The 19,769-nt window shown below is 41.6% G+C and overlaps 1 protein-coding gene across 1 annotated transcript in view; it reads right to left on the bottom strand.

The window, feature by feature from the left end:
• zgc:171482 (zinc finger protein) overlaps nt 1-19,769 on the bottom strand; it is a 49,960-nt gene that overhangs the window by 20,978 nt on the left and 9,213 nt on the right. The window contains exons 2-5 of the mRNA XM_034552404.1: nt 14,776-14,892; nt 12,101-12,193; nt 6,277-6,454; nt 2,223-2,480 (exon numbers count right to left, since the gene is read on the bottom strand). Coding sequence (XP_034408295.1) covers nt 2,223-2,480; nt 6,277-6,454; nt 12,101-12,193; nt 14,776-14,892 — 646 coding nt within the window. The remainder of the gene's footprint in view (nt 1-2,222; nt 2,481-6,276; nt 6,455-12,100; nt 12,194-14,775; nt 14,893-19,769) is intronic.

Here is a 19,769-nt window from a genome sequence, read left to right as displayed (position 1 = left end):
CTGAAGTGGTGATAAAAGCCAGTCCGGTGTGAGAATCTTGCACTGATGCATTGTGTCTAACTGAAGAACACACACACCATTTGACAATGGAGCTGCATTGGAATGAGCACCAGAACAAACACTTGATTGATGGCACATATAATAAAGCTCATCAGCGGTGAGCTCACTTAGACATAAACCAGTTCATTGCACTTTAAAAGAAGACGGGATACATTTTGCAGTAGAGCGTCAATGGGTGCACATATTTTGTATTTAATTATCTGACTGTGTCTATTTTATAGTCACTATTTTAAATGTCTTCTGTAGTTAAATGCTGATATTTGGAGTCAAAACCTCCCCAAAATCAGCTGAGGTTGTGGGATGTGGGTCACAGTGTGTGGATGGTGGACGATATATAACATGACACCACTTAAAGCCTCTGAGCCAGTGTAGGCGGCAACATGACTCATGCTTTTAATATGATTGGCTTCTTGAGATGATGGTTTGTGTCATGGCACCTGAAGCACAAAGCGAACGGCGTGGCTTCGGCTCTCAGGGGATTTTCACATTTGTCTGTAGCTGTATACGACAGTGTTAAACTTGAATGTGTGCGCAGTTGAGGTGTTGTGTCGCACTAATGTTGCATGTTGGGCCGCGTGACGCAGTAGGATGATGTTGGCCGATCTCAATTATAGGAAAAGGGAGAGCACTTTCAGTGCCAAAGACTATTAATATTTCCATTAGAATACTCTTTTGGCTGAACTGTGTCTATGAAATGTAAATCAGTATCGTCTTACTGCTTCATTTGTACTTGGAAGTGTTTGTGTGGGAGAGGAAAGGACTTAAGGGGGAGAGAAAGACACAGAATAGTAATTAAAACCCAGCACTCACTATGATAGCTGTAATCTGATCTCCATTTTACCAATTAATAATGCACATTAAGAAACAATTTCACTTTAATCATTTACCTAAGTTCCTGATTTTGTCAGGCTGTGTGGGACTCATGTTCACTCTTTAGCAATAGTGTGTAATATGTTGTTATTTAGCTGCCTGAGCTACTGCACTAAGAATGCTATATGCAACATGCTAACATCTGTGACAGTTTAACACATTGCAATGCAGTAAGAAGCACAGCTATGCTGAGGGGACTGTGACCCCAGACAATTGACACGGAAATGTTAGACTGTTGCAAACAGATACGAATAACAAGATGCGTCAACATTTCTGTTGGCCTGAGATGTAATTATGAATTAGGGAGTGACAATATTTGCTTGTGGTGATACAGTAGAGTAGATGACTTTGCTCTTACTTTTTATTGGCTTAGGCTCCAACCCTTGAGATCACCCAGTAAATACATTTCAAAGAGTACTCTACTGATGTAGTATTACATTTCTATAAAGTTGAGCATCTGAAAATCAATGGTCAGAGTTGATTCAGCAGAGGCCGGGTTACTGACTTAGTCCGTCCCTACTTTCAAGAGTCAAGCATCATCTCCTACAATCACAAGAATGCAACTCGACAGCGTCTTCTTGTTTGACCCACACCTGGTAATCTCCCATACTTTTCAAGCTACATGCCCCGATATTGTTAAGTAAGCTTTCTAATAAAAATCTGTAGCCACCAAACCAAAGCCGATCTATCTGGATAATGTCTCTTAAACACCTTCTGAGCAACAATTGACGTTATACAACTGTTTTAACAGGCTTACTTCAGAGAAAGACTTTGACGTATACAATTGGTGGAGTCCCTATTCAATTCAGTAATGTTTATATTATGAGGACTCCAACAGAATGATAAAACTTTACAATTCTGTATTTAAAGAATGTATTCCAACCATCTGTGGAACATTGCTTCTTTACAGAATATATAAACAGTGGGACAGTAGAGGGGTTGATCCAATGGAGAAGCTCTGGACTGATTCAATGGAAAGATTTAGGGTTCAAGGACATAGGAGTCCGCCACATAGAACCCATGTTTTTGAACAAATGTGAATAAGCTGAACTTTACAGTAAGAGGCTGATGGTGCTAATTTTATCCGTGAATAAATGGTGTGGCTTTCCTGAGGATAACATCTGTGAAATGTACACCGTATTGAAGGGCATATGGACATTTCAGAAGTCCACCCCCACTGCCACAGATCTTGAATGTGAGCTCCCCCTTATCGTCTTTCCTTGTACAAAGTCGTAACACCCCTCCTACCCTTCACTTGTCACTTGTGTTGGGCTCGGGGCCAAGAGGCTGACCTGTGCTCTCCGTGGCATCTAGACTGCCCGCTAGCTGCTCCAGGAGGCGTGCTCTGGCTGCGTTCCTGCGGTGTTTCTTGCCCTCGTAGTGCTGCTGGGCCATCAGCGGGTTGTTGAACCAGGCTCCGCACAGACAGCAGTACTTCCCGGCCTCTCTTCCGCCGTTTCCGCCGACCCCTGCCAAGGGCCAAGCCAGGTCAGGGGTAGGAGTAGGGCACCCAGCGGGGTCTGTGGGCAGCGGGGTGGAAGGGGAGGAATCTGGGGGTAGAAGTTAACAGATAGGAGGTGAAGGGGGGGTGAGGGATTGCAGAAGGAGGAAGGGGAGGAGAGAAGGAAGAGAGTAAGTGATCATTTTAAGATACAATCAAAGGCAATGGGAGTTTTAAGAAACAAAATAAAAAAATATTTTCAACATGGCATGGATTCATATTCACACAGATGCACACACTGTCTTTCTTATACAGACACAGATAAAATACTCGTACATCTGAAAGCTCTATGGATAGAGCAAAGACCAATAGATTGCTGCAGGCCACATCTGTGTAACATAGACAAGGGTCGGGAGGAAGCCGTCAGCACTCTAGGGACGAGTCTGCAAGTGCTTTCTACTATCTACTGTACCTCTGAATCTTCCTGCTTCATGTTTTTTGTTAACTACATCTCCTCTCCTCTCCTCTCTGTTGGGGAATTGAAGGGAAAAAAGGGCAGACTTCCAGGTGACCTGTTACTCATGACAACACTGGTTACCATGGTGATTGACCATTAATAACCAACTGGCCACAGGATGCGGTTGTGGCTCACGCAGCGAAGACTGCGAATGTACGTGTCTATGTGCTGTACAAGTGTGTGCATGTGCATGTGGGTGTTTGGGTGGCGGTTTGAATGCATAATCCATGCTTGAGAAAATTTGTGACGGCTTGTGTGTGTGTGTGTGTGTGTGTGTGTGTGTGTATGAATGAAGCTCCAGAATAGGCTGCTCGTGTGTGTAAGGTACAGTGCATGTACCAAAGAAATCCTCTCTGCACAAACTGTTTATTTGCTCACATGAGGGGGTGTTAAGTCCACAGCCAAATGGTGTGAGAAAGCTCATGATGCCAGATGGCGCGTCCAAATGTGTCGATTTTCCATGAACAACGTGTCAATGACTGTAGAGCTATAACGACTATGACTACACAGCCACACTACAGCCAGTTTAAACCTTTGACATCGCAGACACAAGCCCACTCACTCATGCTTTAAGGCCCAAATGAGTCATACCACTTCTTTCACAACAACCACCAGCTCATAAAATGAAAATCATGCATAAAGTGTTGACCAGTGACTATGAGTGTGAGGTGTGTTAGTTTATGTATATTGTTGGGGTGTACGTGCCTGTCTTGACGAGACTCTAGCCCTGCACGCTGATTGGCTGCTCATACCTTGATGTGTCTTCGTGTTCTGTTCACATAGTTACTGTATCTATGGCTGTGTCTCCGCTCATCTCACCAACCACACCCACTCACATTGCCTTCGTCACACGATCATCTCACTTACAAAACTCAACCCTGTAAACCTTCTACTGTCATTACATGTTTTGTGATATTAATTTCAGAGATGAGGCCATCCTAAAATCTCTGGTGCGGCATTCCTGCCCGTTAGTGTGTGCCCGTGCATGAGTGAAGCTCCTGAGCCCTGACAGCTCTTTGGAGCAGCACGTGCTGAGCAGCAACAAGAAGAGATCCTCGGGTGTATTTTTCCTTTCCATCCCTTGTTTCTCCACCCTTTCGTGTCCCATGACTGTGATCTCTGCACACTGGAGCAGAAGCAAGTGTTTTTCATGGAGCAGGGCACAGGGAGTGTGCGTGATAGTGTTCAGGAGGAGGAGGTGGTTTGGAGTGTGTGATGTGTGAAAGGGGGAGGGAACACAGGTAGTCTTTGAATTCCACCTCTCAAGGGCTTCTTTACTGTCTCTATCCTCACTGTGGTTGGTGCAGTATCTTTGAGTGTGTGTCTTATGTGTTAGTACCCATGTGTCCTGAAAGGTAAGTGACTGTCCAATATAAATGTGCATACATAAGTCCCCTTGCTTATGCTTATGTTTCTGACGATCGTGTGTGTGTATGCATGTGTGTGTACATGTGCGCTCAAGCCTGTCAGCTCAGCTGTGCATCCTCTGTAGAGCGCTCATCTCAGAGTGATCATGAAGGCTCCTTTTGACTTTAATCTTTCCTGAAATCCTCTTCTTCTCTCCCAGGTCACTCTTCCTCTCTTCTCGCTCTCGTTCTCTTGTTTCTTTTTCCTCCAGGTTCCACTGTCACAAAACCACAGAACTCCACGACAATGGCTCTACTGTAGTGACACTTTTCCAAAGTAGGCCAAAGTTTAACAAAGTCACTCAGGGGCTAGATTATTCATAACACTCCATTTTGTAGCAATTGTGTGTTTATAGCTCTGTGAATTTTCACTTTGAATCCAATTTGAATCACATTATGTAAAGCTCCCCTGGAGACGAGCCACCAGCACTGACACTTAAAAAAAAGAAGAAAAAAAAGAAGCTAATCTTAAACAATCAAGAGCATGAACGAAAATATAAATTTACGGATCTCTTGATTTGTTAATACATTATTTATTTTTTTACTTGTGTGCTTTACCTTCAAAGTTGTACTTCTTGGGCCTCTGGCGTGTTAGCATTCTCCAGGCTAGACGTTTTGACTGAAGCGTGACTAAAGCTTTTCAAATCCACTCCTGATAAAAATGTATGCTTTGAACTTTAAAAAATAATAATTCTCAGTCCAGTGACACATGTTGCAAATCCTGGATATCTGGATTACACGGTAGTGAGTAAGTAGAGGTGGGGGGGTGTTTTTCCGATCAAGTTAATTACTGTGGTCTTGAGGGAGGACAGGGTCTGTGTGAAAGCACCATGATTAAAATCCAATAGATGTATTGATCTGCTCGGATGAAAGGATCGATCACCAAACCCCCAGTTTAAATTCAGATGTTTTATGGATTATATGTGTCATGTTTCACTTGTCTGACCAAGTCTGAGCAGAAGAACGACATAGACAAACTAGAATACTCTATTCTCTTTGTGTCTCAAAACTCAACTCCCTTGAATTCTTTTGCTGATATCCTTGCTGAAGAAGTGCAACGGATCATAAAACTCACGGTTTGGATCTTATCTTGGAGTCACGGATCATGAATCAAATCTTCGCAAGATAAACAAAAAGGGAGTAAATATAACTCCAGAGATCCCTGATCCCGTTTTGTTTATCGTCAATACTAATTGCCAATCATTGGTGATTCATATAGATACAGATCCCTTTTTGTGTTGTTTGGTTATAACAACTAGTCTACAGGGCTGTAAAAAAATGTATTGCACTGTTCAATAAATAATTTCCACTTCTCCATAGTCAGTGTTTTCCTTTTCCTTTGATATGGTAATTTTTATATTACATATTATATTAACGCTTTTTTCTTCATAAAATCACATCATTCAAAGGATTAGTAAATAAAAGATTGTATTTATTGTGATAAAATCTTAGTTATAATATAAGTTATAACTTAGTTGTAATGATTATAAGCTGCTTAGAGCTAGTTAAACAGATATTAATGAACTCTCTAATATCTATTTATGTTGCTGTGAAAACCTCACCTTCTGACACATTTATTTAAGTTTCTTACCTAAATTACATTTGATGAGGATACGTGTTCATTTTTACTGAACAGAGACAGAATGCATCATACAGTAACTGAATGGAGCCTTTGTACATTCATCATTTGAGGTGATGCCATGGTTACCAGCGTTGCTGTTAATTTAAACACAGATTGGTTGTTTACAATGTAACAATATAAGAAATTTGCCCAACAGAAAACATAAATGCCAATGTCTTGATTGCATTTTCTTTACTGAATATGGGATTGTTCGGTTCATGGATCGACAACGGTCCGTTACACCATTTTCCTGTGGGAACGCTATGAAAGCATTGCAGCTCAAAAGAAATCAGTGCATGTTTGGATGTTTGAGTTTGATCTTCAAGCCCAGATAGCGAGACAGATCGAAGGTGAGAGATACCTGTGTTTGTAGGGCTGGTCATGGCTGTGGGAAGGCTGGGCGGCTCCCCCAGCACCAGGCGGACTCTTTTGGCGTGGGTTTTGCCCTTGTAGTGCGACTGGGCCACAATGGCGGAGGTGAAGAACATATTACACAAGGTACAGCACTTGTTCCTGTCCACCTCTGTCTCTGCACAGTCCTACAGTAGGAGAGTAGGGGGAGATGGTAAAAGCGAGTGGCGGAGAGGGAGAGGTTTTTATGAGCCAAAAATGGACCACAGGGAAGGAAAGTGTGAGGGGGTAAAAAGGAAAAGAGAGTGGTTGAGGAGAAAGGAATGATGTGAAAAGAGAATTAGAGAGAGGTGAAGGTGAGAAAAGGAGAGAGGAGGCAGGGGGAGATGAGAAAAGGAAAGTTGTACACTCTGCGCTGACCTCCTGGGCTTTGTCAGTTTCTCTCTCAAACACACACACACACACACACACACACACACACACACAAAGCAAAGCAAAGGGAAGGCTGATCAAATATTCATCGGTCTCGCTGGGCTGAGACTGTGGCTTGGCCCTTTCACCGCTGCTCGTTCATTACTAATGATGAGGGAGAGTTGCTCCCCACGGGAGATAGGGAACACAAACAAAAAGACCGACCGCCTGATTGACACCAATGTACAACACATGCAAATTCACAAGAACACACACACACACACACACACATATAATTATCTATCTTTTTCGGTTTGTTTCTGCCCTGTTCATCTCAAGGGAAAAAAACAAAAATTATGTAGGCTGCGTGTCAGGAAAATGACAGTAATCCAATAATCTTTAGAAATCCCCCGAAAGTGCCAGTAATGATCGATGGAGGCGTTGCATTTGTCGGTCAACCCTTGCCCTTAACGCACACGAAATGTTGAGAGAAATTAACTGAAAATCCGATAAACAATAAGTTGTGTTGAACTGAACGGAGCAGGAGAACAAAAGAGAGCAGAGACACTGTGGGGCCACATATTTAAGTGTTTGTCATGGTTTGGACTAAGCTCCTTAGTTCCAGTTAAAGGAAATCAAAATGCAACAGCATACAACAGCGCGTGGCAACAGTTTGGGGAAGGCCCTTTTCTGTCCCCACAAATAAACAAGTTTGAAGAGAAAGACATGACCACAACCCAATCCAACACATTAGGGATAAGGACAGACAGTGAGCCAGGTCTAGCTGTATCATCTAACGCCAGTCCCAAACCTCACCGATGCCCTTGTGGCTAAATCAAAGTAAATCCTGGCAGCCACTGCTTCAAAGTCTTGTGGACAGACTTGTCAGAGTGGTGAAGGCTGATATTGCAGCATATTAATAAACACAGGTTTGGACTGAGCTCTTGCTGAAAAACAATCACATATGGTTGTGATGCTAGACAGCCCAGATATATGAATTAAAACAGTGACTGCTTAAAATGCAAAATTTAAATATGTCTTCAAAGACGGGTAATATGTTACGCCTTCAGTGCAAGCTTTTATGTTCTACACTTTCACAACCCTTCCCCCAGTTGCATTCTTCTTCTCTCTGCTCCTATTGAACCTCCACCTTCTTACTGTCTGTTCATCCAGGCTTTAATTCTTTTTTAGTCTCTTGCTGCCTATTTTGAATTCCTTCTATTTGTTTGCACATCTTTCTTTCCGTCTTTTCACACCAGAGCTTCCTCTAGTCCAGGTGTCAGTCCACAGTCGGAGGAGAGGAACCTCGGTCTCTGTGAAATAGAGGACAATAATAGAAAAGTGTCTGCGACACCATATCTAAGTGTGGGAGCGTGCTGTGTGTCTCTGTGTTAATGTGTGTGTGTGTGTGTGTGTGTGTCAGCACTGCTGAGCATCACGGACAGCGGATGTGAGAGTTAAGGACACCTTTACCTCCCAGGCCTAGCTTTGTCTCTCAGCTGTCCCATCTCTCTCTTTCAGTTTTCTTCTCTCTATTTTTTCTCTCACTCTCTTCTTCTCTTGCTCATTGTCTTGCCTTCACTCTCATATTCTCTTTCTCTCTCTCTCTCTCTCCCTCCCTCCCCCTCTGGGCACCAGTCTCAGTGACTCTCTGTGTTGTGGGATGAAATATTTATCTGTATTGGCAGGCCCTCGCCACCCCTTCTCCTCCTCCACCGCCTCGCCTTCTCTCCTCTCCTCCCCGTGTCTTTCCCCGCTGTGATCATGTTAAAGGCTTGCTCGGAAATGTCCCATACCCCCTTCCTCTATTTCCACAAGTAACGCCATTTCCTTCTTCTAAGTTGGTACACATTCATTTCGTTGTGCTTTATTAGCGCATGAAGAATTGTCGCATGTTGCAAAAGGAAGAGAAGGTGTGACTGTGTTTGTATGTAAAGTAAAAACAGCTTACAGTATATATATTTCAGTGCCCATGAGGACAGATCTCCTCTTTTCATCCTTACTCCATCCATTCATCTCACCTATACACTTCCCCTGCTTCCTCCTCACCATCTATCCTTGTTCCGTTCCACCTCCACGATAATGTGTGCTCTCTGCTCTCCCTCTTGTCTCTTTCACTATTCATCCTATTGTTCTTTCCTTCCACTCCCCTCTTTGCATACTGTGTCTACTTCTTCCCACCCATTGGCAACACTGCTGAGATCTTGTTCTTCTCAAATCTTGTTGTACCAGGATGAGGAAAATCAGCCGCAGTGGCAGTCTGCAGTGGTCTCACCTGTCGAAACACACTGGAAAGTAAAAGGATCAGTTGACAGTGATGGGGCTAAAACACAAAGAAGCATCTTCTTGAAAGAAGGCAACACAAATCCTGTCGCTCAGTGACAGATGTTACACGAGGGATTTAGTGACAGTGCGGGGAAAGTTTTAATCAATCTCAAGTGTGTGTGGGGGACTGACATATGAATAATTGTCAGCTCATTACAGCTGCCACTCCACTTTAAACAATAAACAGCATTTCTGACTCACTGCTTTCCTCCATCGTCTATCTGTGCTGGAAGTCATCAACCTTTCTGTTTCTTTATCTTTGATTTTGAGATTCCTACTCTTTCCATATCCCTCTCTGTAATGTTGTCCTCATTTTCTCTACCTGTCGCATCTCACACATCTGCTGAGATTGATTTGCATGTGACCTAATTGTTGAGTGTGTTTGTGTGTGCACATGATGCATGTATGCCTGTTTATCCACTGCCTGATTGTGTGCCTGTATCGCATAATATTTTGTGTTTGGGTGGCTTCATCCTGCACCTAACAATAGACTCATAATTAGCCGTGTTAATCTTCCTCTCCTTCTGTTTTTCTTTCTCTCCGCTCCTCCTTACTTATCCCCCTGCTATGTGTCGAGGCGCTGTGGTAAACATAGCTAAATATACACATGGAGCAGCACAGGGAAACAGACGCTCTCTTTTGGAGTTTGAAGAAAAGCTGAAAGTGTAAATTGAAAGGGCCGACAGTGAAAATTTAGCATTAGATGAGAATAAAAGTTGAGGGGAAATAAAGCTTTTGGTTATCTCTTGCCCTTTCTGCAGGTGGAAAACTGCACAGACTGAGAGAAAGAGAGAGAGAGAGCAGTTTGGCGAATAAGATAGAAATATAGATACATTCCCTCCCCTTTCACCTGGGAGCACCTTTACGACCCACTTGCTGTGTTTGTTCTGTGACAAACACTTTCACCTACACACAAATCTCAAGGCACGGCATTTTACACTGGGCAGACGCCGGCTTTTCATCCACTCTGCAAAAGTGCAGCTTCTGGTGTTCCCATCGGACTGCACCATGTCAATCAATATGAGAACAGAGGGGCAAAAACACGGAGATGAAGTGCAGAGAAAAGATGTGCAAATCTTCCCCTCGGAGGAAAGAAAGATGAAAGTGATAAAAGAAAAAACGTTCATCACAAATCATACGGTGAGAATTTCATCTCTGGAGAACCGTTGATCTTATATCAGTTTTTCTAGCATTGTCAGATAATCAATGTCACATCTCTGCATGAAAGGTTATGAACAAATTGCTAGCTGTGGTGCTCACAGTACGGCAGACGACCGTATGTGTGTGTGCGCACATGGTCTGTTTTGTGTGTCTCTTTCCCATATGAGGTGAAAGACAGGAGAGGCTGAGTCATGTCTTATTCACTTAGTGAGACAGATGGAGACGCAGGTGTGAATATTTCACAGTGTGTTTGTAAGCCCATGTGTCCTTGACGTGCCTATTTCCTGATTGTCTGCAGTCTCGTGCACGTGTATCACCTCTTTAAATCTAAGTCCACAGCTTGAGTTAAAAAAAAATGGTTCAACTGGTTTAGTAGTAAATATAACAGAAAGGGTTCATTTCAGTTTTACAGAATGAAATTATTCCGAACAGCTTACAAGCTTGTTTTTTTTAGGTCTGGAAAGATGTGACCAAAACAATAACTCCTACCCCACCTTGTTGTTCAGGCTCCTGATATTTGACACTGTCAAAGCAAATATGTCTTCATGAGCCAATGCGGCAGTGCCTTGCATTATTTCTAATAGCCGGCAGGGGGCGACTCCTCTGGTTGCAAAATGAGAAAATGACCCTACTTCTCATTTGATTTATTACTTATGTAAACATTGTAAACATAAACACAACATTTATGATCTCTAGTTTCAAGTCTTCCTCCATACAGCAGAATGTTCATTTACTAAATTGTGGTCTGGGAGTTGTCTGTGTTTACATCTTACCACGTTCTGTTGTACTTAGCTTCACCCACCTTGTTTCACTTCCAGTAACACAAAACCAAGATGGCGACAGACAAAATGGCCAAAATGAGGCTTCAAAATGGCAGTCCATAGACCAATGGGTGACGTCACTTGTGATTCTGTCCACTACTTACATACAGTCTATGGCTTTAGTCTTGCTGGATGTTATTGATGGAAACTAAAATAACTTTAATCTGTTTCCTTTGAAGATGTTTGCTTGCTGCAGTAAACTCTATTCATCAGGTTTTACAATTTTAAATCGCTCATTCATCAAGTGCAACCGGACATTGCTGACGTTTACAAACATTTTAGTTTTGTATTTTTTTTCATGAATTTCATATTTTCCTTTCAGTAGAGGACGAAGGGTTATTGCTGTACAGAGATAATTGGCCCTCCGGCTCCAGGTCTTGGCTGTGGCACTACACTGTGTTTGGAGATGCTCCACCTCTTCCCTTCCTTCTCTCATCTCCCTCTCGATCTGGCACAGCTAGATTTGTCAGTTAGCTTTAACTTTCCACCAGCTGTGTCCTCAAAGTGTGTACCGATGTATTCGATGTGTGTGTGTGTGTGTGTGTGTGTATTATGGCAAGGCACCCCAGATAATGGGGGGCACAACGTCCTATTGTAATGATTCCTCTTCACAATAGTCTATTACGTTCACATTTCCTTTTCATACAGACACAAAGACCCACAAATAAAAATTATAAATTGAGTCGACCCCTGAATATTAGTTGTGCTTCACGCTAGAATCCCATCAATTCACTGTGGACACAAATGCAACCTCAGCATTTGCTAAAATTGCAGGACAGGATTCGAGAAATATACAGACACAATGACCCACCTGCAGCACACACTCACAGACCGACACACACACAAATATTCCCATGAGCGTTTGGCTGCAAAAGCTGGCTCAGAAAAGGATAAGACTGAGGCAAACCAAATCAGGTTTTTGTCATCTATATACTTTGAAAAATGATCAAAATTCACACATTTCAGCATGCAATTAATTGTCTTTCCTCAAACACCATCAGATACTTCCGTTTGGGATTACACTGCAGAGCAGTTTATTAAAATCATTAATCACTCTAAAAAGCTTAACAGCATATGCTATAAACACAGACACAGAAACACACACTGGGAGCATACTGGGTTATCTGGCCGCAGTCTCTTGGAAGGTGGTCCTCCATCTTCAGGGTGAAGCATGTAGAACAGACGCACCTTGTTGGCATGCTTCTTACTCTGAGAGAGGGACAGAAACAGAGAGAGAGAACAGGTGTCAGCCAATGAACTGACGTTTTATTTCATCAAGTGAGCCAAGTGGAAACAAATTAATGACTGCCACTCCACCTTGGCTACTCCCTCCAAGCTTTTTATCTCAGTTTCAGCTGATGATGCTAGCAGACAGTTTGCTCCTGGCTAGTTGACTAATGGCCAGGGCCAGCCTCAGCTTTCTGGGAGCCCTGAATAGGTTTTTGGGATAGGGGAAGTGATTGGGAGTTAAATATATTGACACTCTGCCCATAAAGTGCCTAAGGAAGTGAGGCAATAATTTGGAAGGTTCAGGTTACATTGAAAGTGAAACCATAATATCCTGGTGCCTGTGCTGCTTACTAGAGTTGTGCCGATACCAGTATAAAAAAATGCCTCCAATACATCCTAAAATTCATATATCCCATATCACATCACCATATCATTTATCAGTATACATTTTATTGAGTTACATTATGATGTGTTCAGTCTCCATTCATTAAAAATGATAACGTTGAATAAATAAAGTTGTTGAAGATCTTTTCAGAGAAAGATAACATATATATATGATAGATAGATATTTTGTTGTATCGGCCGATAAGTTCAAGTATCAGGAAAGAAGAAATGTTATGGGAATATCTCTACTGCTTACCAATTTGTACATGTTGTATTGTCACCCAGCTGTTTGTGTGTGTTTTATAAGAAAAGACATTGAGCCGTCCTTGAAGCTGCTTGCTGTCACTTTAATGGCTAACAATGAAAGTCACTGGACAGACTGCAGGGTAAAGATTAGTGCATGTGTATGGGTTGAGACAGCGCTGTGTGTTTGTCTACAAGGTTGACACAGCATTCTTGCTCTATACAAATCCTTTTATATTGGTATGCTGGGTGACCTTCACTCCTTTCTACATTGTAACATCTATTATTATCTATAAATTCCACTGTTGGTGCAATTTTTTAGAAGCAAGTGTTGACGCTGTCAAAGAGACTTTATCTATCATGCCACTTATGCAGTAAAATTCACATATGCAGTAAAATTCATATATGGAGTACTATGCACATTATTGTACGACAGAGTGCGGGGATACAAGTCAAGAATGTGGTTACGAAAAGCATCGATGGTGAAAATGAAACTTTGGATCGATGTGATTAAATGTGTCAGATGTCTTCAGAACTGGATCCCTGTGAGGGAATTACTTCACTGTTTCCACTAAGCATGTGGATCATTTCATTATGTTTTGTTGTTAAGTTAAGTCAAGTGGTTTAGTTTAAATATACATCATGGCTGAACAGGACACAAAGAAAGACACTGTACTTGCTGCTCCAGTGCTTAGCTTGGATCCTCTGCCCCCGGGACTAGAAAGCCCCCCCCCCCCCCCCCCCCCACACACACACACACACACACTCCCTCTACCTCACATGCCTCCTCACTTGTCAGACTACTTTAATTCAGTTTGTCAGCGCTTGTGTGAGTATGTGTTTGTGTGGCTGAGTATATGCTTGTGTTTATAGGTGTATACATGGTAATGCAGTTGATGGCTCTGGGATATGGGCTAAAAGTGGGACCTTGTGTCTCCATGGTTACCCTGCAGTGACCCTCAGTGCACACCCTACTCTAATGGAATGTGCATGTCTCTGCATCTCTTCTTCTGTTTTTAGTAGCAAGTTGGAGGAGTTCAAACTAGCTATCAACTACTACCCATTGTAACTAAACCGCTGAACTGCACGAGTATTTCTACTGGAGTTGTATTTACTTATGGAAGAGCATGAGGCCTGTTGCCGCCAGTGGAGTGGGGAAGGACTCCAGAACCCGGGCCGCCTCAATAATTCATGCCCAATGATAACACTCTTTAGCCTGTTGTGGGTCTCCATTGAAACTAACACACAAAAACTCCTTGTATTCAAATGATTTGTTGCCACGTCTCTTTGAGCTACCGACCTCTACAGAGACCTTTTATAAAGGGTGACACTGACTGAGCTTGCCCATTTCTCTGCACAACTAAAAGGCGGTGTGTGTCTCAGACGGAGGTTGGTTGGTAGACATGCATCAGACAAATACACACGGCTGTTGTCCTTGCTTAATTCTCCCCAGATAAAGGTCTTGTCCTCATTAGTCTGCTTGTTAATCCCAATTGTGTCTTGTAATCATGGACAACCTCAATCCAGTACATGCACTCAAGCGCACATGCACATGCGCACACACACACACACACACACACACACACACACACACACACACACATTCTAGTTAATTAATGCACAAGGCTGATTATTGAATGGCCTATAATTAAATTACTCTTTGGGAGTCTGCTAAGAGGGAGGCTATGTATAAATAAAAAAGTGTGTGTGTGTGTTTGTTTGTTTGCAAGTGACTAGCATTACCATGCTACATTAAGTCTCTGTATAATAGATGAGCACTGCTTAGAACGGCACAAGCCCAAATTGGTACAAAAAAGGCTGAGATGCCATTTGAAGGGTACAGTGCAGGAATCTGCTTGTCCAAGCAGTCATTGTGGCAACATTTCTTTGTTTGTTTTGTGCGAACATTCCCGTACAAGCAGAGACGGACTCACCTCATAGTGAGCAGTGCGCTGGGACTCGGAGATGAGCTGGGCATTACAGATGTTACAATAGCTCTCTGTGAACAAGCCTCCATCCACGACGCCTGCAGACTTCATCTTCATCTGAGACTACACAAACACACACATGCCCAAACATACACAAATATCAATATAATTAAAATGCAGAACAGAATTGAATTTCAGTGAACCATAGAGTGTGTGTGTTAGAGGTGCATGAGCATGCATGTATCTCATCTCAATTTAGAAATAGTTGTCCTTCAGAATGACAGATTCGTCATGACAGTTCAGCTCAAATATATGTTGATCCTCTCCGTCAGAACATCCTCTCATGGATGATTTTGGCTCCAGTCTTGGAAACATTGCCCTGAGGCTCTGGCTTGAGTTTCTGCATTTTACACAGCAATAAACTTATATATATATATATATATATATATATATATATATATATATATATATATATATATATATAAATATATATAAATATATTAGGAAAACCTAAATAGTTTGTTGTAAATATGTTTCATTGCAAAGCAGTATTTATTTAGCAAAAGTACAGTACATGTACACATTGTGAAGAATGGGCCTTTTAATGTTGTAAATGGGCAAGGTGATCCTAATCTTCATTACACAATGCATTGCTGGGAAGATGCTTATCTGGGATATAACTATTAATTGCATGAAACAAATACATGTTGTGAAGCAAAAACTACTATATGACCCTTTGAACTGAACAGAGGTGAAGCAGGATGTTTGACACTATTCATCGCAGCCTTCAGTATGCAAATTAAACAAAGAAGTGCAGGAACATAGTTCAAGAGTTTGGGAAAGTTTAAGAAACTTGGATTTTCATGTTATTAGGCCCAATATTGCCAAACATCTTCCGTCAACTGTACAACTCTACACTGAGTTAGAAACTTTCTTCCCAAAGCTCTTCTCTGCAGCTCTACTCACAACTTTCACAACCACAATTTGAATTTTTTAATGAAATTTTGCTAGCTAATACTTAAGAGACAATAACCTTTTTAACCCGTTGCAAAAAATGCTGAGCTCTGGCAAGAAATACAAATGTTGTAGAGTGGCACAGTGTAGCCAATAGCAACCTTCGGTGGGTATTACTGCCTCGGAAGTAAATTGTTAAAAGGGCTCCAGCAAGATTTTCCGCTGAGAAAGGGGGTCTTTAAACCTCGTCGGTGCTAGAATTGCCTAACCAGTAAAACCATAGAAACCTGAGCATCCCACAGGGAGCTGTGGCTCTGGAAGCAGTGTTTTCTTTCCCTTTCTATACTGAGCACTGTAATAGAAAATGGTTTAATGATGTGCTCTGTGGCCTTGTGTTCAATTTTCTATTCTCTTTATTATGTATGCCCTAGGCACTGCTCTGACAGGGTTAGGGTGAGTAACGTGTCTGTAGGGGATGTTTCAGGAACATCCACCATTAAACTGGATGAGCCCCTTGCCCCAAGGAAGCGACAGGACAGGGTGCAAATGTTTTATAGAATAAGTAACATGAATGTTACTGGAGGTCATCTCTAGTAACTTTGAAAGAATATGGTCTTTTGTCTGGCATGGTATCCCAAGAATTGTTCCGTTAGTGATGAGATTAGACAATCTACTCCACGTGTCAGCAGGGAGACAAATTGGTATTATTTATTTCAAGTCTAGTGTGCAATTACCTTTTAGCTAATGCACTGGCTCAGCACCTTTACACACACACACACACACGCACACACTCACACACACACTCACACTGCTGGTAATTACCCCTGTCTGTTCTCCTTGTCTGTTTAGTGCACCCTGGACCCTCCAATTAACTACAGACATAATGTATATACAATTCCTCAATTATCTAGTTAAACGCAGATACATTTGAAGTAGATCAGCACACTAATATTAGGATAACATTCATTTTGAAATGTCAGTTGGAAACCCGTGGATGTATTATCACCTTCACGTCGTGAAGTGTTTTATAAAACACAAAGGAAGAGATATTTTTCAAACTGACATTAGATTTGCTACATAATTTGTGTCCTCAAGCTTTTTGTGACAAGGAAAAAAACATTGTCTATCTGGAAGTCAGCCAGGCAGAAAATAATCTGTCTTCTAATCTTCAGGCTAATTAAAAGAGATTGACTGCAGAAATATCCTTATCTTCCTAATATCTCTATTGCCTTTGATTATTGCATGCAAGATGGAAAACGTGGACTAATTAATAGACTAAATATGTTGGTGAGATTAATAGAAAGGCAGGCCCAACGAAGCAAAAAGATGGAGTGGGGGAAAATAATGAAAGCAGTATGGAGAGAGGAAAAAAGAGGGGGAGGTTTATAGTTGGTACACTGGATGTGATGTCTTCATGTTACATGGGTTGAGAGGTCTTAATGGAAAAGTGGAATGGAAAAGCAACAATTTCTTAACAGGTGTGAACCAAAAATAGCAATGTGTTATACTTAGCATCGGTAGATGGACCCTTTCATATTTAAATTCATATTTCGATTCCTTCTTTATAGTTCAGCAATCTTAAGTTATATTTAGCATCTTATTGTTTGCTTAGAAGCACCCAAAGGTCACTGGAAGCTATGCAATCAATGAGGATGCCATATTTTCCAACCTCTTGCATTGAAAAAAAAAAAATATAGATATATATATATTTTTTGTAGATCTTTATTTAAAAGGGACCATGTACAGTTAAAACATAAATGTCACCATTTGATGCACTGTACCAGATTGTAGCTACAGCTCATTTGCATCTGTAGTCCCTTGACAGACAGGATAGAAGACACAATACAACATTATATGTGGTGAGAAGAACACACAATACACACAATGCAAAGCTACAGTACAGCACATTAAAAGTAAGTAATTAAAAACATTAAATGTTTTATCAGTGGGCGTTTCCACCTGCAATCCAATAAAAACTTGACATTTTCCATTGTTGGACCATCTGCTAATTATGATAAACAAGCTACACAAACCAAGCTTTGAATTTCGGTCACTATAACGGTCTTCCTGTCGAGTTACATCAACTGTTTCAAGTGCGAGAATTGCCTCCACGAGAAGAGCATGTTGCTCATTCAATGTTAAAGAATCTGAATGGTGGATTCTGAGATTCTGCACTAAACATACATGATCATTGAATGTTAATAAACCAACACTACCAACAATATAGCTAGCACATGAGGATGGGGTTGGGGTGGCGGACAGAGTGCGGTTGTGTTACACCTTGATATTTAAGTGGATGATTCCAATCAGTCAGCACAGCTTCTGAACTAATGGCTTTATTTTGGGTTGTTTCACATAAGAGACTTTTGTCTTTGCTGTACTGTCTGTGTGAAACGACACAGACACAGTCCTGAATGTATATGTACATATGTGTATAAATGTACTCAGATGTTTTTCTGAATTTTGTTGGACAGAGGACAGAGATTAAAGTTATACAGGAACATCAGCTCAAATTATAAATGAGAACTCAATCAAAAACAGGATTGCAAGACCTATGCGAGACTTAATGAATGCATGAAAGCATGAGACATCTGAAGACAGAATGAACCTTAAGGGGGTTCTGCTTTAAGACCACATCAAGTATTTAACATGGATGTGAACTCTGAGCCCTCCCTCAAATCTCTGCCTCTGGTCCACAATTCGTTTTAAAGTTGGCATTGAATTGAAGGTGACTTTTTGTTCTTGTCTAGTAAATGCAACCACAGACTGTTTTCTGTCGCCTGGGTTTAGAATATTAATTTCTTTCTAGTATTACTTGCAACTAGATAGCGTTGTACTAAATGAGAGCTCTAGTGTACTGACAGCGATATAGTGTAATGTACTTTACCAGTGGGGAGCTACAGAGACACTTTAACATTCTCAGTTATGAACTGAAAACACATGTGTCCCCTTTGAAAATCCAAATCCTTGTTTCATTCCATTGTAATTCTTCTTGATTTGCACAGCACCGCGAGCAGTTCGATGGGGTTCGGTGACTTGCTCAAGGGCACCTCGGCAGTGCCCAGGAGGTAAACTGGCAGCTCTCCAGATTTGGGGTTGCACGGTGTACCGATACTAAAAAGGTACCGCGGTACCAGTACGTTCAAAACGATACGGTTTCGCATATTTTTAGTATCGATACTTTATTAAAATAGCGCGCGATCAGAGCGCACGCACTGCTCCGATCCTTTAATGCTACCCAGCGCGTTGACTGCAAAGGGGGCGGGGCTGCCCAGCGCTCACTCACAGCGATGATCGCTGGGGAGACAAAATGGCGTCACGTGCCGGAGCTTTTGAGACTTTTTGGAAAAAAAAGATGCCAGAAGCGAAACCTGGAAACACACACACTCTGCTGGTTAGTCAAGGGCTTTTAACCCGTCTGCGAAACGTGTTTCAAAGCCACTCAGACCAGGGAGCAACACGTCAAACATGGCAAAGCACTTTTCAGACAGACAGACCGAACTTTTCAACGAGTTCAAATAACGACAGGTAAGCAGATGTGATTATAAACATGCTGCACACCTTAAGCTCACCAACATACAGCCTAACACGAGTAGCCTTAGCCTAGTTTAACGACCAGCCTATGTGATCATGAGGTCACAATGCACACACGTGTACTAAATGAAACACAATTGATGCAAAATGGCTACATGCTGGTGGATCTTGAGCTAATTATTTTTATTTTTAGTTAAGGAAAAATGATTAAATCCATGAATTAATATACAATATGAACTCTCCAATTGCTCATACTTATGGAAGGAACTATATAGTCATCTGGTCAGATGCGGACAAAAGGCCTACATAGCCGTGTATAATCAATGCTATGATGGAACCATGTAGTTTTCATTAACATCTTGCTGTAGGCTAATACTAATATTAATGCGTGTTATTAAGTGTTGAAAAAGCTGGGCAGGAACAAGCTGGTAAATAGGGAACCATACAGATGTTTTATTTATTACTATTATAGATAAATATACCAGTATCGTATCGTATTTGTGGTATCGTAT

The sequence above is a fragment of the Cyclopterus lumpus genome, chromosome 15 (genome assembly GCF_009769545.1).
Source record: "Cyclopterus lumpus isolate fCycLum1 chromosome 15, fCycLum1.pri, whole genome shotgun sequence".
Lineage (NCBI taxonomy): Eukaryota > Metazoa > Chordata > Actinopteri > Perciformes > Cyclopteridae > Cyclopterus > Cyclopterus lumpus.
This window is presented reverse-complemented; position numbering and strand designations above follow the sequence as displayed.